The sequence below is a fragment of the Stegodyphus dumicola genome, chromosome 2 (assembly GCF_044657685.1).
Source record: "Stegodyphus dumicola isolate Sdum_Otavi_A_Nest chromosome 2, ASM4465768v1".
Lineage (NCBI taxonomy): Eukaryota > Metazoa > Arthropoda > Arachnida > Araneae > Eresidae > Stegodyphus > Stegodyphus dumicola.
In genome coordinates, this window is record NC_140769.1 from 213,324,625 (window position 1) to 213,349,566 (window position 24,942).

The 24,942-nt window shown below is 33.6% G+C and overlaps 2 protein-coding genes across 9 annotated transcripts in view; both read left to right on the forward strand.

Moving 5' to 3' along the window:
* The window catches only part of LOC118199952 (alcohol dehydrogenase class-3 chain L-like), a 47,390-nt gene extending 36,432 nt beyond the window's left edge, over window positions 1-10,958 (forward strand). For 2 of the 3 annotated variants that reach the window (XM_035371850.2, XM_035371851.2), the window contains 2 exons: window positions 1,189-1,327; window positions 5,758-5,971. In XM_035371850.2, coding sequence (XP_035227741.1) covers window positions 1,189-1,327; window positions 5,758-5,794 — 176 coding nt within the window. In that variant the 3' untranslated portion in view covers window positions 5,795-5,971. Of the gene's footprint in view, window positions 1-1,188; window positions 1,328-5,757; window positions 5,972-10,847 lie in introns of those variants that run through there. The other variant, XM_035371852.2, reaches the window with a different exon arrangement.
* On the forward strand, window positions 1,189-24,017 carry LOC118199953 (putative transmembrane ascorbate-dependent reductase CYB561 homolog). 6 transcript variants are annotated; one of them, XM_085811719.1, is made up of 5 exons: window positions 1,189-1,327; window positions 13,827-14,050; window positions 19,366-19,574; window positions 23,335-23,489; window positions 23,703-24,017. In XM_085811719.1, the coding sequence occupies exons 2-5, from the start codon at window positions 13,855-13,857 to the stop codon at window positions 23,884-23,886; spliced, it is 744 nt and encodes a 247-aa protein (XP_085667845.1). In that variant the 5' UTR covers window positions 1,189-1,327; window positions 13,827-13,854; the 3' UTR covers window positions 23,887-24,017. The 6 variants fall into 6 exon arrangements, with proteins under 6 accessions (XP_085667845.1, XP_035227744.1, XP_035227747.1 ...); XM_035371853.2 differs by lacking the exon at window positions 1,189-1,327 and adding an exon at window positions 12,718-12,874; XM_035371856.2 differs by lacking the exon at window positions 1,189-1,327 and adding an exon at window positions 12,718-12,874 and having other exon boundaries at window positions 23,377-23,489.
* The last annotated feature ends 925 nt before the right edge of the window (window positions 24,018-24,942 follow it).

The window sequence follows — 24,942 nt, forward strand, 5'->3', positions numbered from 1 at the left end:
ATGCAAACGTATTTGCTACCCTTTCCAGCCAGCAACCATACGATTTTATAATTACATAAAACATAAAATGCAATGTATTAAATTAAATACAGCGCACTCTCGATTATTCGGTTTGCGAATTATCCATGCGTGATGATATCCACGCACGCACAATCAACACTATGCGCGAGAGTATGTAAAAAACAACGAATGGTATAACAATGGCTGAATTTTTACCGCCAAATATTACCAATTTAATTTAGGCGCTGAACAAAAATGTAATATTATCAATGAAACCACTTTACCGTTCTGGTCTTCTCATAATCTTTACTGAGAAAGATGATGATTTAATGAAATTCTGGAAAAAAAAGTTGACTGTATTGTATGTCTCATCGGAGCAGCAAAGGCTTGGTTGAAAGTAAAAAGCAATGAGACTGGTTCTATCATAGAGAAAGAGTCTTCATAATATCGAAATCGGAGATTTATCTTATTGTGAAGAAGTCGAGGCAATAACACAAGTTATATGCCAAAAATATGAAAATGTAAAATCTCTCGAAAATGTCAACAGGAAAAACATCCAGTAATGATCCAATGGCGATTCGACTGAGCTAAGTTTCAATGCTTAAGCGATGTGGATAGCGTTTTCAGTGTCACAAAAACAGAAGACGCAGAAAGTGATAGTGAAAATACAAGCGAAAAAAGACATTGACAATTACATTAGACCCGAAACAGCGATAACTTCTGTTTAAACTCTGTTGGTTTCGTCAACCAAAGGGTTACGAATACTATGATAAAACAACGCTTTGGAAAAAACGCAGTAAAATTAGACGAATATTTAATTGTTCTCAAAAAGAAAGTAAACTTTTTGATAAGGGATAAAAACATAAAATACACATGAAAACTGATAATTTTGATTATCCGTGTTTTTCAGTTATCTATGATCTGTTTCCCCAGCTAGCCTGCGTAATCGAGAGAATAAAGGAACTGTGACCGATGTTTTTCCAGTTCATATATCTGTATTAAATTTTCGCGACTACAACATTTCGTTTTCCGACCCTCTTTAGGGTCGGGACCTATAGTTTAAGAAACGCTGATTTAAAGAAATAAAGAATTAATTACATTTTTAAAATACTATATAATACCTTTAATTATCTAATGCACAAGATTTTTTGCTATGTTGAATGAATGATAAATGTGTTTACATTTTAGCCTACAAAGCAAAATTGGCTGTTCCTAAATTGGTAGAGAAAGTCCTCAGCGGGGATATACCTCTGAATAAACTGATTACACATCGTTTGCCTTTGGATCGCATTAATGATGGATATGAAATGCTAAAAACTGGAGAATCGTAAGTGTATTTGAGTCATATATATATATATATATATATATATACGTTGTAAACTTTGATTATTGTAATTTAGTCATTGTATATTGCTCAGTTTCTAGGACATTAGTAGACAGAGACTAAATAAAATCTAATTTACTAAATTATTTAAGTGAACTATTTGCGAAGTACACTGTTGCATTTTGATGATATTTAGAGAAGAAGCATGGCAATGGATATAATACGTCTTTCACGTCATCGTCATTTTTTCAGGGCACATTTACCTAGCTCAGCATTCTCTTCCCCCGCTCTCTCTTCAGTCGCGTTGAGCTGTTGCACTCCTGATAAATATACATATGTATGTATGTGTATATAGAGAGAGACATACGTGTCTATATATATAGAGAGAGAGATATATAAATATATTGTAATTTATTCATCGTGATAATGCTTTAGTTATTTGCATACACTTCTTAGGAAATAAACAAACTTGTTTGGAATTATTTTCGAAAGGATCAGTTACAAGGTATTTCTCCCGCCTTCTTAGCAGGCCTTCGTGGTGTAATGGTCAGCACGCTCGGCGTATTCAAGAGGTCAGAGGTTCGACTCCTGGTGAGGGCATTGCTCATTTTTCATGTCTCCTGCTTCGAAATAACCTAACGTCTCTACAGTGGCGCCCGAACTAAAGAAGGTGGTGGATGATGACTCATAACCACCAGGATTTGGCTATTGGGTTCCATAATCACCAGTCTCCCTTTAAAAGGGAGCGTATATAAGGTATTTCTCTCGCCTTTGTAGTGTAATGGTCAGCACACTCGCCACGTATTCGAGAGGTCCGACTCCCGGCGAGGGCATTGCACTTTTTTCATGTCCCCTACTTCGAAATAACCAAATGTCTCGACATAGTTGGCATTTGGTATTAAAAATATCTAATAACTGGTAATAACAAAAGTAACTGAAGATTAAATTTTAAGCTAAGATATGCCATTCTACTTTTTTTATTCTTATCGTTTTCTTAAAATAACATATAGTACCATAATATGTTTATGCCAAAAAAAAAAAAAAATACACTTACATTTTTTCGAATTTTCCTGGCTGGGGTGTCTTATTTCAGTAGAACTTTTGCAGTTTAAGTGAGTGAATGTAAACTCTAAAACTTATTGATGTTGAGATAATTTGATATCTGACCACGGTGGAGAGAGTTCCGCTATTGGAAGCATGCTAGCAGAGTTCGATTCTTATAAGTAAGGAAGGAAGGAATATTCCTCAGATATAACTTTTCCTTATAAACACAAATTCCAACGCATGGAATGATCACTTCTTGTTACAAGTAAGAAAACAATTTCTGCCATGCGCAAATGCATATAAGGATCGAAGCTGCTATGCATGGTCAAGGAGTAATTCATATAAAAATTACTCATTATTTATAAGGTAATTGCGTTTTCTGGAAGCAACGCGACAAATTAACTGTTTTCTGGCCGGTATTCGAACCATGAATCTGCTACCGGTATTCGAATCAAGGATCTTCTACTGGTATAAATAATTTCAAATACTTCTACCGGTACCAAGGATCTTCTACCGGTACGCATACCGTAGAAGAGAGAAAATTCATGGTTCTTCTACCGGTACGCATACCGGTAGAAAAACCATGAATTTTCTATTGGTATGCGTTTCATGGCTGGCAATACCATGACAGCACGCATGGAGAAATATGGTAATTTCTTGCATTGTACCATATTTCATGGGCGACTGAGAAAAAGCACGAGACCCAGTCGGCCAAACCCAGTTGATAATAAATTGCTGTCCATCACGTTCTAGTTTGGACGCCATTGGGGAGACAAACATGAAAATTCAACTTTGCCCTTCCGGAGATCGAGACCACGCGTATCGTACGATTGTTTGTTGGGGTGCAAATCATTTACACTAAAAGAGTATGCACGGAGGGATATACTAATTCCTAGTATATCCCTTTACTTAACGAGCAACTGAAGAGAGGCGTGGGACCTAAGCAATCAAATTCAACTGACGAAGGAGTGTTCCCGGCCTTAGGCTCCAAAGAATGAACAGGATGTTCCTGGTATAACTTCATTATAATTCCACTTTGACTACGAAGTCCTTTTCAAAAGCACCGTACGTCCTAAGACAGGTAGTCTTGGAAGGATTTGCCTTTATTAATAACTTAATATAACTTTACTTGCTTAGAAAAGAAAGGACAATTTCGCGGTTCTTTCCAAAGAAAGTTGATTCGTATTCACGTTATGTAATGACAAAAGTTATGAAAACTGCATGTACAACCAAATCAAACGCCTGAAAGGAAATCCGAAAACAGGCCAACATTACTTTGCAGCACTAACTTCTCTGTCGTTAGTAAGCTGTAGAGAAATAAGGCTAAATTTTCTAAGATTTCATGATATAGCTTTCTGATTTTTCATTTATAATCGCTACCGACATTCGCTATCGATAATGAAAAACATAAACATTTTTTGGATATGGGTGCCCTCAAATATATCACTAAAAGTAGAATCTATGATTCTAATTCTTTCCAACGGACGGTATCCTAAGAAGCTAATCCGGATTCTTCTAAATAAGTAAAATTTTTACTCCTTTTCTTGTTAATCTCTCTCTTTTGAAGGGCGTATGGGGAGGCGATGCTAACACACAGTGAGAGCAGCATCTTATTTCCGTATCAGCTTTGATCTATAGATTGGCGTAAGCACACAAAGCACTTGCCTACTTATTCGTCAGAGTTTCAAAGTGATAAGTTGCAGAGAATTACAATCCGTTCGATGCTATTTTGAACAGTATTATCAAAACCCGTTGGATACACTTGTTATCATTAATTAAGGAAAAAATCACAAGAAAAACGATTGCTCAAAAAGTTACATATAGAATGCAATGAAATTGAGCCACAATATACGACAGATAATAAGGTATAAAATAAATTGAAAAGAAGTTACCAGACAATTATGGTGTTATAAAAATTAACATATGTATAAAATGAACATATCGGATGTGTCATTTTGGTTATAGGAAAATTACCTTCGCTATGGAGTATGAGCTAACCCAGAAGCAATACAATACATACAGCGATGTGCGATGCTGTCAATTATTCAGTCTATCTGTTCCGTAAGAAATGAGTTCCAAAGCAGTTGCAGGCTTGACAAGGGTCTGAAGAGGAAACCTGAGAGCAGCTATACTTCTTTCTAATGCATCCCAAACATGGTCGAAAAGATTCAGGTCCGGTGATCGAGCTGGCCATTCCATGCGCTGAGTTGCTTGCTGCTGAAGATAAATAATTATCCACATTGCGAGGTGCGGTCTAGCGCTGACATCCTGTAGCAGGAAATTATTAACTATTGCCCCGACATAAGGGCGCACATAAAAGCATCAAGGATGTCATCTCTACAGGTCTAAGCATTCATTGTTCGACGCATAAAGACATGGAAGCCTGTGCGTCCACCCAAAAAGATACCAACCCCAAACACAGACATTTTCTCCTCCGTATGCATCTCTTTCATGGATGTTTGATGGATGATGATGGGGTTCTAGGTTCTCTCCAAATCAAATAACTCCTACTATCGCTTTGGAAGCTAAATTCGAACTCATCCGTAAAGGAACAGCCCTCCACTGATCCGGCCATCCAGTGGGCATGTTGATGTGCCACCTTTAACGTTCCCTTCTATGACGTGACGTGAGCGGCACGCAAATGGTTGGTCACCTCGCGTACAGATCTCTTTCGTGAAGCCTTCTACACAGGGTTGATATTGACATCAACTTTTCAGTGGCTGCAGCAAAGATGGTCTGAGATGAGTCGGAGTTAAGGTTCTATTCCTTCGTGTGCATAACAACAAATATCGGTCATCAGCTCTCGTCGTAGCGGTTAGCCATTCTTGACTGAACTTCCTGGATGCCGAATCTGTGGTTAGAAATTGTTACCAAAATCTATGAACCACAGAAGGATTCACAATTAGCCATCTGGCTAATTCTGTCTGACTTTGTCCTGCCTCCAGTCTCCCGATAGCTCTCCATCGCATCGGTCAAATAATGCCTGGGGTTACAAGTTGGCTATCGCAGACTCCTTATTTCAGTATAGCCAAATTGGCGGGCTTGCTCTGAAACGTGCAATTTTGTGCTCCTCGTAGATGGCGTATTTCGATTGCAGCGGCACTAATTTGTACAGAGCTGTTTTACTCAGCAGTTCTTATTTGATAACAAATTAAAATTTTATATGGATTGGCTTATTTTTGTACGAGTTATCACTATTTTTGTAATTTTTCCTTTAAGTTTTGGAAACTAGTGTAATAATAATGATAATAATAGTTAATCATCAAAAGACTCAAATGATTGTTCTGTGAGTATCTCTGGGAATCAGATAACCAACAAGAACAAACAACCCGAATTTTTAGAGATATATACTTACCAATTTTTTTTTTTTTTTTTTTTTTTCTTTTCAGGTTAAGGGCCATTGTGGATTTTGACCTCAAAGCCTAAAAGACTTTCCTGTATAAAAGTCTTTTAAATGAAATTGGAAATAAGGATAAATTACTGTTATTATTCTCTGTCTACCACGTTATTTCATTGTTTTCATTAGTCAAAATATCATAATGTACTTGAAAAAAAAAATCGATTATATAAAAGTACAAATAAATCATTTGAAATTTGTACAAATGTAATCATTTTATTAAAGATAAAATTATTTCACTTTTTTTATTAAAGTAGAATATTTTTTTCATATTAGTACAATAAATTCTTTCTAATATTAAGTATCATGTCATGATGATAAACAACTGTGGGAGAGAAATTTCAACATCAGATGAAACATTTTACTCACCATTTACTAAAAAGTGCTTCGATTTGAGGACCGAATAGATTGTTAGTAAAATTTTGATAGTCCAACACCCAGTGATTCAGCACACCCAGTAATTTGGTACCCCTTTCACCAATTTTCTTATCAAAAATAAGATGGTGCGTCTAGTATTGTATTCGGCAAGCCTCGGCCAGTTGCTTCTCCTCTTTTTGCCATTTTCAATTAATTCTGTGTTTAAAACTTCGCATTTATTTACCGCTTGCTTTATTTATAAGAAATATTTTTAAAACTTTATAAAATATGAATAGGAGTAGAAAATGGAAACACGTGACTAACAATTCACCAGAAACTGGATAATGTTAATTCAACCTACGGATCAAAGAGTTATACTCGAAACTCTAAATGTGTATATATAAGGGAATTCGTTTCTGAAATATTTACTAAACTCTGACGGCAGCTTCAAGGACTTCCAAGATCAGTTCAATAAAAAAAATTCAATTTTCTTGGTTGTTGTTGGTTGGAAAGTTGAGGTGAAGTCCTGTTGAAATAGAGATACTTGATTATTTATGAATTGCTGCTCCTTTGGCCTTGATAACGACTGTCACACGATGAGGCATAGATTCAACAAGTCTGAGGAACTATTCCAGAGGTATGGAGTGCCAAACGGATTCTACACTTTTTCATAATTAACTTCAGGACACTGGTGGATGGTTTAATTTCATATCTTTTTCCAGAGTATTCCAAAAGTGTTCAATGGGATTTTAACCCAGAATTTTCAGTGGCCATTTCAGTAGGGAAAATTCATTGCAATGCTCCTGGAACCAGGTGAGCTAACCGAGATTAACTGCATTACATTATACAAAAAATACTATAATTTCACTGAAAATGATTTACATATGTGCAAAATCAGTAACAATAAATGTGGGCACTTCATTTTCCTGAAGCTTCAACTCTGTGCCAGAGTTCATTAACTGTACTGGCTGCCGAGTGGTGTCGTGCCATTTTATTGGTAACACATGACTAGATATTCTTAGTGAATGAGAGTTCTGAAGAACATGATGGCCAACAGCCGAATTTCATCAGGTCAGTACATCATGGGCAACATGCGGTCATGCATCTTTCTGAAACATGGCGTCACGTAAGCCTTCAAGATTCAGCCTAGCTATGAGCCATAACACGTCAGAAATGTAACAGTGGCCCTCCACACTACATGATATGCGAACAAGAGATGACCGGTATATCTTCCCAATCTCACCTTATACCATTCATGCAAATCTGACGTTTGACTGGGCCCGTATGACACTGATTGAAAGCAAGCGAGCTACTTCATTTTCCTCATTCATTGTACATTGCTCATTTTGCTCTCGAATCATCCACACACCGATAAGTCCATCATGATGCTGTACGCAGAAGCAGGTTTGGACGTGTCGCCACTTCTGTATCCAGTGTCATCACTCAACTGTAAACGTGCATATGTCTGCTACACAATACTGTCTTAGCATTATGAATCCCTGGGTAAAGCAGAGCGCTGGGGCCCCTAAGACAGCCACTCACCGATCTGAAATGTAAACGGATTAAGATCATGATCTTATATTTAGGAAGCCCCTGAAGAAGCGCCCAGCGGGCCACTGCGTTAAGACAATTGTGCTGCTGCAGCGTTCAAGGCTAACGGCAACAATGATCGTCGGTGTGATAGTCTGTGTGGCTGCAGACGTAATCGCATTGGATATGCGGACACTTGTCGTCCTGCACACAAACAAGTTCTTGATCCAGGATACGTAAAGTGGTTGTACGATCACACAAGGCCAAAAGCATATCATGTCCAACCTGTTAGGCGTTGGAGGCCTGGAACCGCTGAAATCTGGCTTCAATAAGGTTCTCCTAAACTCATCGATTTCATGTTCACCTGACAGTCATGGGATTCCAACCTACGTGAGCAGCAATGTCTAGAGGATAAACTACGGTCCTGGTAGGCAATAGTCCTGCTGAGGTCAAACTTTGACACGCGCTGATAAACATCGGCGTAGCCAGATTCCGATCAGAGGAGGTGCAAATGACTTTTAATTCAGAAATTAAACTGGACAGGAAATACGCCAAACAGTGGTTGAGTGAAAAGACAGCTGAGTACTATTAATCTCGCCCAAGAGTTAAAATTGCGGGATTTTCCGCAAATAACCTGCTGAATGAGCATTTTCGTAATTTTTCACAAATATCCGTGTAACATGAATACGGGATAGTTTCTCTTCCGTGAAAGTATCCCTTTCCTTAGGCAGATTGCTGTAATCGAACAATCGCATGCTTTACACCAATCGATTAAATAAGTAAATGATTAATGGACTCGAATATATGAGTACCCAAGTAGAATCATTAGAATATTTCGAGGTCAGGAAACTGAAGAAATCCGGAAATGCCTTCGCCGCGATTTGAATTTCGGACCTGCCGAATACGGGCCAGTGTGCTTCTAGTTACACCATGAAGGAATGTGGAAAGGAGGGCGAAAATACCTTATATACTTCCCCCCTTTAAAGGACGACTGGGGATTAGAGCAAGATATCTAGATATCTAGATATCTAGTTGGCCTTGATATCTAGTTGGCCTTGACCCAATCGCTAAATTTTGTTAGAGATGAATTATCGTCCATCATCTTTTAGTTTGGAAACCACTCATTTGGGAATTTTTTTATGTCAGAAAACTGAAGAAATCCTTAATACCCTTGCCGGGATAAGAAATCCGAACCTCCTGAATGCGCGTCGAGTGTGCTTCCAGTTAGGCCATGAAGGCATGCAGAAAGGAGGGAGACAATACCCTATAAGCAGATTGTTGAAGTTTGGGGAACGGGAACAACGAGATTCCTGAAACTTTTTTTCGCTTTTTTGACTTATGCTACAGCAATTTGAATACTGCCTAAGATAAATCTCTGTAGGATTTTCTACATATTTCGATTTTTCTTTCTTCAACTACCATCACCATATTTATGTAGTTATCCAACCTATCACCAATCACAGTTGAGCGCAACCAATTTTTTATTCTGTTCAAGGCTGTTAACACGTGTGGTATCAGAGCTTAAATTGAGCCGGAACTCATCGGAGCCTAGCTCCGGTACTTCTCAGTTTCTGAGGTAAATCTCAATTCTAGCCATAGCGCACCGAGTCCTAAATAAAAGGGCTCCAGTACTTTTTTTATGTAAGTAAAACACAGTTTCAACAGACAAATTTTATTTTAAAAATAAATGCACCTCTAAAATCGATTATAAGTTCCGAATTTATGCTTGTCTTTCTCTGGGGAACAAACACTTTACAGAGATTTAGACTTTTAAGGAAAGAAAAGCCCCCATCCAAGTGTCAAAGGCTCATTCTCCAGATAGTGAAATAAATTTATAAAAGTGGGTAAAATGTTTTGTTTACGAAAGTATTAACTATGATTACGTCGGTCTTCCACGTCCAGTACTAATAGTTCAGTGAGAGGTCTAATGATCTCTCTTTGCAATGTTTCTGCAAACTTGAACTATGTAACCAAACACGGGGAACAAAAATTGTCACTTATGCAGACCTTACATGTGTTCACAATGTTGTCATCGGATCGGATTCGAGGGAAACTTTTTTGCCCAGTAGCATTCTGCTTAAGAACTAGAATTATATTGGCAGGGCATCGCAGTAGGAAAGCGTTGGACTTTTCTCTCTTTGTTTTCGGAGCTACAATTCTCCATTAAAATTTCTTTCCACACTAATATATATTGTTTCTGACATTCTCTCTATTTTCATTAGTGATGCTTTAATCATTTTACTTTTTTTCACTGGCGTGCTGGAAAAAGAAGTGTCTCCTTCCCAATTGAAATTGTATGTTGTACTGTATACTAAGTCTAAATTCAGCTGGAGGCCGTCAGTCTCCAGCTGAATTCTGAGTCTAAATTCAGCTGGAGGCCGACTGAGCTATTCTTAGTTTTTTGCTTGAAATTTAAGTCTGGCCGGTGCCCCAAATAAGACGAGGTCCTATATTTTGTTTCTTTTATTTAACTATTTATAATTAATTTAATAATTTATTAAATTTTTATTTATATCTTTATATTTATTGCATTTTAATTAAAATTTAATTGTTAATTATTTTATTTATTTATTTTTTACCCTCTTCCTGACGGCCTTCCAGAGGGCTCCGGGAGTTCGAAGAAGGCTCGGGAGTTCGCGTATTATACCACGCAAGGCTTAATACGCGATCAGACAACAAAAATAAGAACATGTTTTGGGAAAAATTTCGTAGTCTCTCCTTTTGCGAAATCTTCCAAAGTTAGCTTTTTCATGCTTCCAGTCTTTAGCTACTATATCCAAAAATTATACCAAAATTCAATCTCATTTCTACCAGCGGCCGAGATTCGAATCCCGCAAACGGGCTGGCTGCATGGGCGTTTTCGTGGTTTTCCCCATGTGTAACATGTATACGAGCCAGTTTCCCTTAGAAAGTCCTCCACGAAGGCATCCCTCCCCTTAGGCAGATAGCCCTAGTGTGCTTTGCCGTAATTAAATAAACCAAACCATCTCACTTCTAAAATATTCCAAAGCATAAAAATCACGAAACGCTGCACCTTTTTTGCTAAACATTTTATCTGGCATCTTTATCATAGATCATAGATAATAGTAAAAAAATGCTCATAAACTGCCCATGGAAAATCTTTTTCTTTCTAATGATACTATAAAAAACCAGATATATAATTATGAGATTCTATCTAAAATTCTTTAATTTCAGATCTTGAAGAATCTGAGAGATGTTCCACTTACGATCCTCGGCGTTTGCAATTCAGTGATAAAATGCTAAGCTGACGACAGAATATTCCCAAAATAAAACTCAATTTCTTTACGAGGTTCTTCCTTGAGTATCAAAAATCTATTAATGTAGTCCTCACATAACAACATATTCACATTTCTTGATAGTTAAGTATTAACAGAATATAATATAAACATGAAACGGACAATATTTGTATCAGACCCATGGTTGAAGAATCCAAAATGCAGAAAAACAATGATGCATACTTTAAAACTTTCAGCAATTCTTTCAAACTATAAAGTTTGTCAATGATCTGGACGATGTTTAGGAAATTTAATAAACAGCGAATGACTTTTTCTACTTTAGAGAAACTTGAATTAAATTAAAATAGAGAATTAACGACTAAAAGGATACGATAAACATAATTTTTCATAAGAATAAAGTAATGGCAGATTCGGATTAGCAATTAGCTTTCTCACATAAAAGGAAAAACTAATTAATGTATTAAAGTCACTACAGGATTGGTAAGGTTAGATTAACTGATTAAAGCAAAACAATGTTAGGGCTGTTTCCCTATGGCAGCACAAGAATAATGTCGCTAAGTCTGCTATTATTATTATTCATATTATTATATTAAACTGGTGTTCAATCTGGCTAGGTTGCTGATTAACTGCTACAGAATCATAAACAAACAGAAATATTCGGATGGCTGCAAAATATTGAAACACTAAAAATAAAGCACATTAAATTTAAATTTTACATGGTAAACGAGTTCTTGGGAAAAAAAAAAAAAAAAAAAACACGCACAAATTATTCACACATACACATATATATATAAAAAAACGAAGCATGTCTGGATTTTTATGTTTGTTAGATGACCGTAAAACATGCAAGTGCTATCATCTGCCTATGGGAAGGGATGCTTTCATAGATGCCTTTCTCAAGAAAGCAGGCTGCTATTCACTTATATATGAAGAGAACCGTAAGAACAAGCTTACTTCGAAACTACAAATGGTTCAAATTATCTAAAATTTTGTCTGATCTATTCGCTCACTGAGCTCACTGAGCTCCGAAAATACAAAGAAATGAAAGATTAGTTCCAGATAGGAGGAAACACCCTGTGAATAGTTGATAAATCATAACAAAATGTTAAATTTCATTTTTATTAATTATTATTTTCTTTACTAAGTTATTTTTACTTGGTTTCTCTGTTTGTTTTTATTAAATCTTCAAACAAGTTTTTGATTCTTTTAACAACCGGAGTAAACTATTCCAACGAAATGCTTCAAAATTTGAAGCGGTTATTTTTTTTTTTTTTTTTTTTCTTTAATGCTTATATTTTCTGTCATGTTCTTGTTTTAACTGTCGCAAAATTTTTATATTTTTACCCCTAAGTAGATTGGAAAATAAAATTTCAAATAAAGAGTTTTAGGAAATTCTAAAGTAATTTACCAGATTTTGGTGGTTTTTAAAAAATCATTCAACTTTATTATTATTACTATTATTGTTATTGGTAATAGGGACGGATTTCCGGATTGAATAAATTGAACATTCTTTTTAGCAAAGTATAATTCTAAGGGATAGACATCTAAGTTACACAAAAATTTCAATTTCAGCAGGCATTTAAAGTGGCTACTAATTATGTTATCAGACCTATTCTAACTCCGCGTCTAAGTTGCCGCGGAGTTAGTAGAACTTACAACAATTTAAATAACTATGGTAATAAATAGAAACATCAAAATTTCTTCACTTTTGTGTTTTTCGATATGTCGTAAAGTTTTCATCTAAAAAATTGTTTACTTTTTAAAATCCCCACTAGATGGCAGCAGCGTAAAGAATAATAACGTAGTTTTCTGACACGATGACGATCAACGACACGTGTCTGTAATAGAATACTCCTCCTCTTCCATTTAAAACTAATCTTCTTACCGACATCTAAGAAATAAATATAGTTCTGAATGTCATTTTAAACATGTTTATGGCGCTTGGCTAGTTTTTCTAGTTTTCAGGTATAGATTAACCTAATTTTAAAATTGGCCGCATACTTTCTTAGTTAAGAATTTAACATTGATGCAGTTACTTTTGACTCCTGATTTCATTTGCAGATCTTGATTTTCATCTGATTTAAATTTATATTTCTTTTATACTTACATTATAAACTATATATGTTTAGTTTCATTATGTGTGCCGCACACTGACCGAATATGCAGTACCGGAAATACCTGTAGCGCCTGGAACCCATATCCCCTATACAGTGATAGATTCTGAGTATCGTAGAATTTGAAGGGACTGGCATTACGAAACTGAAATCAGTCTTTGTCATAGTAGTTATGTAGTGCCTATGTATGTCATTTTGTTCTGATAATAACTGGCTGCGAGCAAAGGACGTAGAAATAAATTTTACATATTTGTCAGATAATTATCTTCAAATTAAAGATTATATTTTTTAGCTTTTAAAATGCGTCAGTTTCATTTCGTAGTTACGCTTTTCGTTTTTGTATTAATAATAACCTTTATTGGTAATATAATTTACGAAATTTCAGGAATGATGAGTTGTGAAATATGAAATGATTATTTTAATTTGGAGTTATTGCTCATTTATTCCTATGTACGTTTAGAATTATTTTTTTAAATACATAAATTTTCTTTATATCTCCGAATTTTTCATAAATTTGTAACCAATTACATGATTGTCTAACGTTTATTATGCACAGCAATTCTAAAATATTGAATTTTAATTTATTCTTGCTCTCATTTACTCGCACTTCATTACATTATTTTCATTTATAATTGAGATTAATGATAAAATAAAATTTTATTTATCTGCATAAGTATGTATATATACATATAATATTATTCCCTTTCCTCTAAAATTTCGGGATTGTTATTTATATGTAGTAGTTTTGGTAAAGATATATAATGAAATTTTCTCAAACAGGTTTTAATTGTGCACTTTTATAGCTTTGCATTATTATGAAGCTCGCCCATAATGGATTACCATAGTCGAAGTGTATACAGAACAGTTTATGCAATTGCTATGATATTTGGCCTTCTGAGTATTGTTCTTGTTTTAATATGGACCGTGAAGTATCTTGGAGGCTTTGCTTGGCAAGAAGATCCACTGCATCAATTTAATTATCACCCTGTTTGTGCAGTAATAGGAATGATTGTGCTATATGGAAAAGGTAAGTGCTTGATTATTTTTGTATATCTTCTTTAAAAAGGTAATATAAATACGTTTTATGAAATTTTATTCCAGAATAGTATATACTTTTTAAAACTTATAATGTTGAAAGGCCCACCAGCGGCCGAGCGGTAAAGTCGTTGAACACTGGTAGTTCAGTCCGAGGTTCGAATCCCGCGAACGGGCTGGCTGCATGGGCGTTTTCGTGGTTTTCCCCATGTGTAACGTGTATACGAGCCAGTTTCCCTTAGAAAGTCCTCCACGAAGGCATCCCTTACCTTAGGCAGATAGCCCTCGTGTGCTTTGCCGTAATTAAATACACACACATTGTGAAAGAACTTATTTGGTGTGCGTGATTTATATATATATATATATATTTAAATCTTGAAAAGCACAGTAATATATAAGAAAGGGCTGTAGTTATAAAAATAAGGATTATGAGCTGATGATAATGTTTAAATGCATTTGAATTGAAAAAACATTTTTGTCAACTTAGTTTTTTTTTTTTTTTTTTTTTTTTTTAATTTTAATCATTAACATATTTATCTTTGCATCAAAAGTATAAATGGCATAAAAAATATGATTTTATATTCTATGATGTAAACAATAAGAAAATCAGTTATTTTATACTCAGGATCAGAATTCCGCAAATTACATAATTTATGTTTATGCAGTTTTTTAATAACAAATTCGTAACAGTAGAATAATAAAAGAGGAAGGCCTTGGCGCGATTTTTGAAAATTGTCGCCAATACCAAAATGACTCGTTTACCGCTCATCATAATGTCGTCAAATCTCGTGTGTGCCATACACTAGGATTATACCGAAGAGACGAAATTGTACTTGTAGTATGATATACTAATCTAATTTTATTTCCTTTTTTAAAGATATGAATTGTATATTCCATAATTCGGCTCTAGTGTAGAATTGGGTGCCCGTTCGATTAGCGACAAATTTTGTACTATTTTGGCGATGAAACACCCATTTCTGGTTACCATTATAGTTTTAACTTTATTTTAGCTTACTGATTTTTTTTTTAAATGAAAATAGATCGATGTGTACATGGTCAAAGTTAAGGCAGTGCGCAATGCCTAGTTTGATACAATTGTCTTATGTTTTTTTAAACACCGAGTTTGTGCAATTCTTTGACTTCTTATTTTGTTTTTGTAGCGGCCATCTTGAAATTGTGCATTTCTAGCGCCGATCTTGGCGCCAAAAAGTAAGGGGCACCCAGTTGTAAACGTTTACCCCATTTCTTAATCAGCTCTGATTTAAAATTGATTTATTTCAGTTTGCAAATGTGAATAAATGAGAGTTATAAACTTTGATGATTGATTGCCTTACAATAGTAAAGTATTCAAATTAAATTTACTAGCTGTTGAGAAACCACTTGCACTTTGTCAGAGCTGGTGAGAGCAATCACTTGCAATTAAATAACAAAATTCCTAAATACAGGTACAAATCTAGGCAAGTGACTGGCTGCATAGGGTTTTTTGTGATTTTCTCCATGAATAATATTAATACAAGCTAGTTTACCTTAAAATGTCCACCACGGAGATATCAGTTTTCCTAAAGTTCATAGCCCTTGTGTGTTTTGCTATACTCTTATCAGGGGCTCCCAACAGATTCAGTCCCTGGAAGTTGATGAACTTTTAAAGGGGTCAGTGATGATCAAAGAGTTGATAGCCAAATGTGCACAACAACTCTTTGGCATAATAAAAGTCTCATTCATTACAAAATTATTTATCAATAAATTGATCACCAATTATTTATCAATAAATTGACCATTAATTGTTTATTGATATAAAACAATATTGTAACAAAGTCCTATTCAAAATATATGGGTATACTACTAGGTTTTGAAATATGAAAGTCATCAAAGAGAAAAATCCCAATTTCAAAGATATTACGAAACCAACATTATTGACTTTTCCTTCTTCATACCAAGTAAACATACCTACTTAGCTAGGCTTTAGTTAAAGCAATAATTTATCACAGAAAATAAGAAACATTTTGATATATTTTTGACGAAAGTGATTTAAGAATCAAGTTAAACAATTTTATGCCAAATATTTTTTAAAAATTACATCATTATATCAAGCATTGCCATCACATTCATTAAAAATGAGCTCTTGGGCAATTAGAATATGTGATTTTGTTTTTGAAAACTTGTTTATATTTCTAAAATTAAAAATAATAATACAAAAATAATAAAACATTAATCTTTTGGAATGCGAGATAAGTTCTCCAATTTATGACTCCATATTATTTAGAAATATGCTCATTTATTTACAAGTTGAAAATATATCCTATGTACAAAAAAGAGATATATTATGACCATGCAATTTTGAAACTAAACATTAAACAATTTATTGTTCTAAGCTTATTATTACTATGGCAGCTTTCAATGAAGTTTAATCGTTGTGACAGTCTAATAAACCTTCTTTTTTTTCATATTCTTAATCAAATAGTTATCTTAAAATTATTTATTTATATGCAGTTATTTATATTATGTTATATGCTGTATTTTGTAGAGAAAAATGTAAGGCAGTTGATGAAGAAAACCTTTTTTAAAAGGTCAGTACAAGAAAAAGGCTGGAAGCCTTCAATCTAAATAATCCAGTTCAAAGCTATCGCAGATGGCCTGCCTGTCACGTCAACTTTAATTTAAATTGTATTCTGTTTAATTCTTTTCTCATTTTGGCACTCCTCTTGTTGCTAGTATATGATGCTTGATGTGTAAGTTAGCTCTTCTGCAGCCCATACCTGGGGCTAACAAAATTTATTGTTACTAACGGCAGATTTTCGAGTTTGTGTAAATTTTCATATCTTTAATCATTCTAAAATTATTTTCAGGATTTTAAATTTCAGCAATATCACTGAAAAATGACTTTGGTGAATTGTTTAACTGAGTACTCATTAACATGTATTATATTTTCATCTGTAAGATTTAAGGATGTGAAACTGGTATTTATCAATATCTGTCAATACATAGCAAAACAGTCTGTTTGCACTTTATAATTATAAAATCTTTATTGTTATTATTATTTCCAACAGCCTTTTTTTTTTTTTTTTTTTTTTTTTTTTTTTTTTTTTTTTGGTAGTTACAGTTTTCTAAATTGTATCAAGGTGAATCTTATTCCATGCTTCGATGAACACAGATAAGTAAAAGAACAGGTGATGATGAGCTATACTACATTGCTACTTATTCCTTCATTTTGGTGTTGTATTATCTTATTTGCATTTGAATCGTAGTCTCAAGATCAAAATTTTAATAAGAAAAGAAACCATATCCACCCTCCCTAGGCACCCCCCCCCCCAAATAGAGAGAGAGAATGATAACCAAAATAAGAATAGTTTTAAAAAATAAGAAATATATCATCTTTCCAGATGATTTGGAACAGCTTCAAAAGTTGCTGAATACTCGCAAAAATGAGAGGTATAGGTGGTAATTTTGATGAGGAAGGGAGGGTGGTTTCTGGTGTCTTGTCTGCAAAACTGTTTGTAAAGTTTATTTGAAATTACCATCATAAGAATCTTGAAGTAGCCAGTGTTTATTATGATAATAATGATAATAATTTATGCCTTTTAAACCTAGGGTTTTTTTACTGTTTCCACTAACCACTGGGGTCTTTTTGATTGTTGCATTCATATTGCAATTTAATAATACAGTAACTTCTAATTTCTTAAAACCAGCTGCTGTTTCACACTTAAACATTAATGCATGCTCTGATAATGCTGAGTAAAACAGAAACAGACCAGTTTCATCTGTGTTATAAACTTTGTGTAGCTTGCATTACTTTAGAAGCATGGATAAAACGTCTTTTATCCATTTCTCAACCATATGATGATCTGCCCCTTGCTCCTTAGCATGTAGTTTTTGATAAACATGCTATTTCTCTCTTTCAATCTTGTGAGTTATCCATCAATTGGCACAAAATCTTCTCCTACATTTTAATGAATTCTACAGCTTCTGTGATCAAAAGAGCCCTAAAAGTTAGAACAGCTTTGGAACCATTCTAGAAGGGGGTTTTGATGTCTCTCGATTTACTATCCCTTTTGCACTTCTTTGAGACATTTGCATTTTTTACGAGTTCTTTATCAATTTTACTTTTTTGTTTAGCACAAATAGCACAATGCTAAGTAAATAGCACACAAAACATATAATCTTTGAGAAATTTATCATTTTCTTTTGGGCTTAAATAATTTCATGCATTTTCAACATTGCAAGTGATGCACACAGCAAATAAAAAATGTTTCGTCCATTGATTTGTTCAAATTCAAAATTCTCTTTTCTTGCCAGCAAGATTTTACCTTTGTTTGTCAAGATGACATGTTACTTCACAGTTATAATAGGCATAATTAATGCTTTCTTTTCCTTTTTCTTCAGCATAAAATGACCACTCCCATTTTCCATTCAAAGACCGATAATGTATAATAATGCAAGGAAACATTTCATGATGTTTTCGGAAAACTTGCAAACTCTGTGTGTATGCAAGTCCCATCTTATGTTATCTGGTAGTAGAGAAAGAGCGTTCATTTAAGCATTATCTAATGTTTTATCCTAAAAAGCACTCATTCATTTATAATCAAAGAACTTGTTGCCAATGCCTCTAGAAGGCTGTTTTTATAAACATAAGATAAAGATATTCTACCACTTTCAGCTCTAGTCCAGATAAAGAGATTTGAAAAGTGTTTGACATTAACTAGGGAAGAGTACCCAACACCCCAAGGGGTCTTGATTCTAACTACGCTAGAGAATTTCTTCTAAATACATTTTATTAAAGCACTACATAACTGTAAGATAAATGAATGAACTACTAACAGCTTTCATCAGCCACAAACAGTTTATTTCAAATCTGAATAATCTGACTTATGCCAGTTTGACTTTCAAGTTGAAGAGATGAGTTTAATAAATGGCGAGTTTTCTATAGTTAAAATTTCTTTTGGAAATTTAAACACAATAAGTGGCTGAATTATTAACCAGCGAGTTTAATAAGGGGCAGGCACTGAATACATATTATTTTTTATGAATATTCTAATCAATGCAGTACTTGCGTATTATTCTGCCGATCTGCCAAGTAGCAGATCACAACTTAATACCAATTATGTATGACCGTGTACTTTAGAACTCAACAGAAATGATTGGTGACCATCACTGAAATTTCTGCCAGTGGTTAAGTACTATGAATGCTTATGGCTTATTTAGTCTGTTTTGAATACCTTAGTTATTTTAATTTTTTTCGTGTTTTGCATTAAAATGTATATAGTTCATTAAATATGGTTTATTTCAAGAATTTCTTTTTTTTATTTTTAGGCCTTTTATTATATCGTACTATGCATTACAAACCAAAAATATATTTGAAACTTCTCCATACATTGACTTTAGTGGTAGTTTTCATTCTTGCTGTGATATCTTTAAAGTGTGCCTTTGATTCTCATAACTACCGCTCTGTGCCAATACCAAATTTATATAGTTTGCATAGCTGGATCGGCTTGGTAACAGTTATTTTTTATTCTGCACAGGTATATATATTTTTATTATATGTAATTTTATTCATAACAGGTGATAAATGTATAGGTTTCAATTAAAAAAATAGTAGTTGACTAATTTACAGGAATTACTGGTTAGGCACATTAATAGCTTTATTTGTTGATCAGAATAAGTTCAGATTTTTCATTAATGTTCATGCAATAGAATTTTACTTGGCATGGAGAAAAGATTAGCTTCAACATGTCACAAGGTGGCTTTTTGCCATAATGAATGCTGCTGTTGTTAAAGTATGCAAATTAGATATGCTTTAAATATGCTCTTGAGCAGGGCTTAATTTCTAAAATTAGAAGTGAGGAATGAAAGAAAAAATAAATAAAATAGCTAAAAATTAAAATAATTAACTAATTGAATTTAGAGAAATATAAAGAGAAATCTAATAAATTATTTCATAAATTTTAAATAGTTAAATAGGAAAAAAAAAAAAAATCAAACCTTGTTTTATTTGAAGCATTGGCTGGAATTATAATTCCACTTATAAGCTAAGAAGTAGCTCAGCTAATCTTCATCTAAGTTAAGCCCTGGTTATAGTATAGTATATATAATGTACTATTCCAGGGAAGACAAGTAACCCTCTTTTTTTTTTTTTTTTTGGCAGAACACAAAGGAGAAAAGATAAAATGGTTAAAGTTCCATTAAGGAGAATTGTCGAAACAGTATGTGGAAGGAAATTTTAACGGAAAAGCGTAGCTTTGAAAATAAAGAGGGAAGAATTGCTTGATCGATATAGTTCCAACCATCAAGCAGAAATTTCCCCTGAATACGATTCGGACCCTCCCCCCATTCGTTTACATCATTCAGAAAGTCTACAGTGGCTCTGCAGTAGGGTGTCATTAGTGTGGAATGTGCATGACCACGGTATCACTTTTAGTACTTTTTAGGAACACAAAATTCTGTCACAAATTCATTGCACATCCTCGAGAATAAGCCTTTGACATACGTTTGAGGGCTTTTCTTTACTTTAAAGTCTCAAGGCTTGTGTGCGAGGGAAAGACCGGGCCTGCATTCAGAAGTTAGACTTGATTTTTAAGGCATATTTACTATTTAAACAAAATTTATCTGATAAAATTGTGGTTCACTTACATAAAACAAGTGCTCCTTTTATTTAAGGCTCCGGTACACTCTGGCTGAATTAATCTCGAAAACTGAGAAGTACCGGGGCCATGCTCCGCCGCTATTTAAGCCCTGCTCTTGAGAAAAATTTGCTGTAATGACAAACAGATATCAAATGCATTTTCATACTGCAGGTGAGAAGTCAAATTTTAAATTATCACTATGTAATCAAAATGATTCTTTTTTAAAACTTCTTTTTCTGACTTAACACAAATACCTGAAATCGTCATAATATGCAAAAATATTAAAATTGAAGAGACTGTTTCTTAGGACATCAGTTGGGAAAATTAAAACTAGTTATCAGTGCAGGTTTTGACAAAAGGTTTACAGAAAAACAATATGGCCAGTACTATTGCAAACCAGTTATGCAGAAAGAACTGGCATTCTTTTAGGTCAGCTTGCAAAGCTGGGGATGGGATTCTAAATTTTGAATTAACCATGTTCAGTATTGCTTCCTGTTGGCAAAAGTGTATGAGAAATATTCTCCATATAATATCTTCCTTGTTTGTTAGCAGAAGAAATTTATAGTAAAATTTTAAGACACTTGAAGCCTATCCCCATAGCACCGATATTATGAAAAAGTAGAGAGTTTCGGAAACTGGATAAATTGTTCTATCCACGTTGAGCAAACCCACATGATTCTAACACTTCAACTACGTACATGCAATTTACTGTTTTCAAACACATTGATACTGTCCCATGCATAGCAGCTCTAATAAAGCAATTGCTTTAAGATTTTCTATAAATGCAAGTACATTCATTTGCTATTCTCCTGTCCATCTTTGTGATTATACTAGCAAAATCTAAAAAAGATTTTATTTAGTACATATTCACAAATTTGCTATACCATTTGTGCCATCATTTTGTAAGTACTCCAATACCAGCTGTATAAATTTCTTTGTGATGCAGCGCCAGCTCGTACAATTTCATCATGAACATCAGCATCATTTGCAAGGTGTTTGCTTACCATGTTTTCTTTAGTGGACCAAAAAAATAATGCTATTGTTGTTGTTATAGTGTAGAGTGTATTTCTCAAGTCAATTCCACTGCCTCTGAACAGGAACCCCATTTCTAAACTTTGGAGGGACCTTGAGAAAATTCCTTTGATTCACTTGTGCATGGCTTTATGACAAACACTTCTTTTCATTAGCAATTCAGTAATCATTTAGTAGATGATATACCACATTCAGTTATTTTCTAGATGAGGCACTAAAATGCATCTTTCCTTTTCCTTTCTGCCATTTTATCATGTTTAAATTTTAAAATGTTTTAGTGGCACCATCAAAAAAATAATTAATTAAAAGCAGTAGATTGCATGTTACATGATTACTAACATTCCTCTGTGAATATCTTTTGCATGCTTAAAAAAGAAAACCCGAATAATAGCTTTTCTCTTATACAGTCATCGAGATCTGTCAGCATTTTCAAACTGAACTACACATGTGTGACTAGTAGTACTAAGTGACTAATGAAATGAATCACAAACAAGAATGGATCTGCCATCTATTAGCATACATGGAAAGCACTTGCTATTTCCAAATATATCACGAGAGTTTGTGACTTACTTAATGACCTTCCCTAGTAGTGTACACTGTTCCTATAAAAAAGCTACTAGAATTAATAAATGTTCTAAAACTATTAAATGCTAAATGTAATGATTTTTTAAAAATCTTTCTAATCAGTTTTTGCAGTTTAGCTCTTACAAAATATTATACATGAGAATTTTTTTAATCATATCTGATAAATTATTTGCAAGTCCTCAACTACAAATTAGCAATATCAATTTGTCCATAGAAAATAAGATAAAATGATTATTGAGTAAAAGAAAATTATGTAATAATAAATTCATGCTGTAAGTGTGCTTTAATATCAGCGGAAGGGAAATGTATGTCATTGTAAAATTTGAGCAAAAACAGCAGCTTTAGTTTGGCATAGATTCTGAATGAAACTGTGTTGATTTTGATTAGACAAGTCTTTCTTCAGTAACTTTTATTTCTCAAATTCAAAATAAGTAACTTAAATTATTAATTATTTAATATTATAAAAAAATTTATATGTTATTGCTGAAGTGAACATTTTATTTTTCTTCAACATTGTGTGTTTGTATGAGCAAATTACAGTCTACACTTGCCAGCTGCCTTTATTTCTTCAGTACTGGCCTCGGAAAATGTCAGTGTCTCAAGAAACTTAAATTTTGAACATGCATATAGGACTATATTTTACATAAGAGATGCTGGAAATGCTTGCTCAAAGTAACCTTAGTTTGAATGAAATCCTATCAGTTTTGATGATGATCAGAAGCAAAAATATTTTTGCTAACTTCATGAAATGTTTTTCATGTTAGTAATCATAAGCTTTTAAAATAATCCAGTCGTCAAAATAGCTTTAAGTTTATGCACGCAATCTGTCATTTCATGTCTATTTTCCCATTATCTTTCCATAATGTCTTGTATTCCTTTGACATACATATGTTTTATAACTTGGCTGAATGAAAACATTTTCTTGGGTCTAGTAATAAAAAAATTATGTACGTTTTCTGTTTGATGTATAAAAATGGGTAATTAAAATCATTATTCATTAAACTTATGTGTTTGTAAATAACTGTCATTTAAATACTTACAGCTATTATGTGGATTTGTTTCTTTTTTTTATCCTGGGATAAAGACTACATATCGAAGACAGTATCTACCATATCATCAGTTTTTTGGCATAACTATTTTTCTGTTGGCAGTTGTATCATGTCATTCAGGCATTATGGAAAAAGTAAAAGGGTCTTTGTAAGTACATGTAGTTCTTATTATTTGCAATATTTATATTTACATTCTAAGAAAACAAAATGGTACTTTCTGATTATCTGCATGTCTCTCATATGCTATGAATATTTTTGTTTGATTCAAATTAAGATTTAGATAATCTACAAAGGAAATTAAAAAGACAGTTATTTATATAAATTTCTTGAAAAAAATTAACATCTATATTGTATATTACAGAGGTAAAGAATATCTCAATATGCCAGCTGCTGGAATTGTTGCCAATTTCTTAGGAGTATCCATAACTATTTTTTCCATACTGGTTGTTTACTTAGCAGCCATGCCTCAATTTAAGAGGAATCCCTTGCCTGAAGAAGATAAATTTCAGCTAGATTTACAAGATCATGTGATACAGCTACCATAAAAAGCTGAGTTTTTCCAATTTTTAATGCAAAATATTTTCTCATATACGAGATATATGTTTGTAATTTATAAATTTGTTTGAAAATTGTTGAGCAATTTGCATAAATATCAGATTTTTTTTATATGTCTAAATACCTCTATATCTTTAACTGACATTTCAACACATGCTCAGGACACATGAAATTACTACTTAACACCACAATATTGTACAGTATAAATACGCACTCTATAATCCATGAAACACCATCCTGAATCTTACATGGATGTATTTATGGTCAAATTACTGTAAGAAAGCATACTGGACATAGTTGGTCTGTAATATTTCAGCATACAGGTGCATTTTTACAATTTGTCAAATTTGAAAATATAATGCTGATTTTTGTTGTTCGACTTCTGAATTAAATATTAGCTAATTAAACATTTGTTGAATCTTTGTAGAAACCAAGAAATCCAATGATCTGTTAAGTTCCATCGAAAAACTGGAGAGTTGGCAGCTACATACCTTGTTATAGTATTTTTAAATTCTATCAGTACCATTCAATTAAAACTCCATGGTGCTAATTTTATAACTTGTGAAAATTTAAGTAGAAAAAACAATTGTAATTTATTAGTTACAACACTGTCCTTCACAGCTAAATAAAAACTGGAAAATCTATTAATGCTTAGTGCTCCGCTATGGCTTAAGATGTTATGGAATCATTGGCATTGGCAACTGTTATCTGTAGTTAAAATGTGCTCAGTCTCGCTACTGTTACGATTGAAACATTATTTGACCCATTTTATGGTTAGCAACATGGAGAAAAATAATTGTGATGAGAATATAGAGTTGAGTGATAGTGAAGATGTGTTTGATTTTTCATTGTTAAAAGATATTGTGGAAGACAATGTTGATTATAATTGACGCTAGTGGTTCCGAAATTATACTACCAAAGAGACGATGAATGATAGTTATTGAAAGTGAGTCGCCGGAAGACTTAGATATTCCGGATGTAGCAACAACACTCAACAAAATATTTATTTGCCCTTTTAATTTGAAGCCTTTCGAGATATTTTGTCT

Excerpts from the sequence above, each read along its gene's own strand:
- LOC118199953 (XM_085811719.1), top strand. The coding sequence starts at position 13,855 with ATGGATTACCATAGTCGAAGTGTATACAGAACAGTTTATGCAATTGCT. Across the intron at positions 19,575-23,334 it reads TTATTTTTTATTCTGCACAG|CTATTATGTGGATTTGTTTC; the intron begins GTATATATATTT and ends AAATACTTACAG. Across the intron at positions 23,490-23,702 it reads GAAAAAGTAAAAGGGTCTTT|AGGTAAAGAATATCTCAATA; the intron begins GTAAGTACATGT and ends TGTATATTACAG.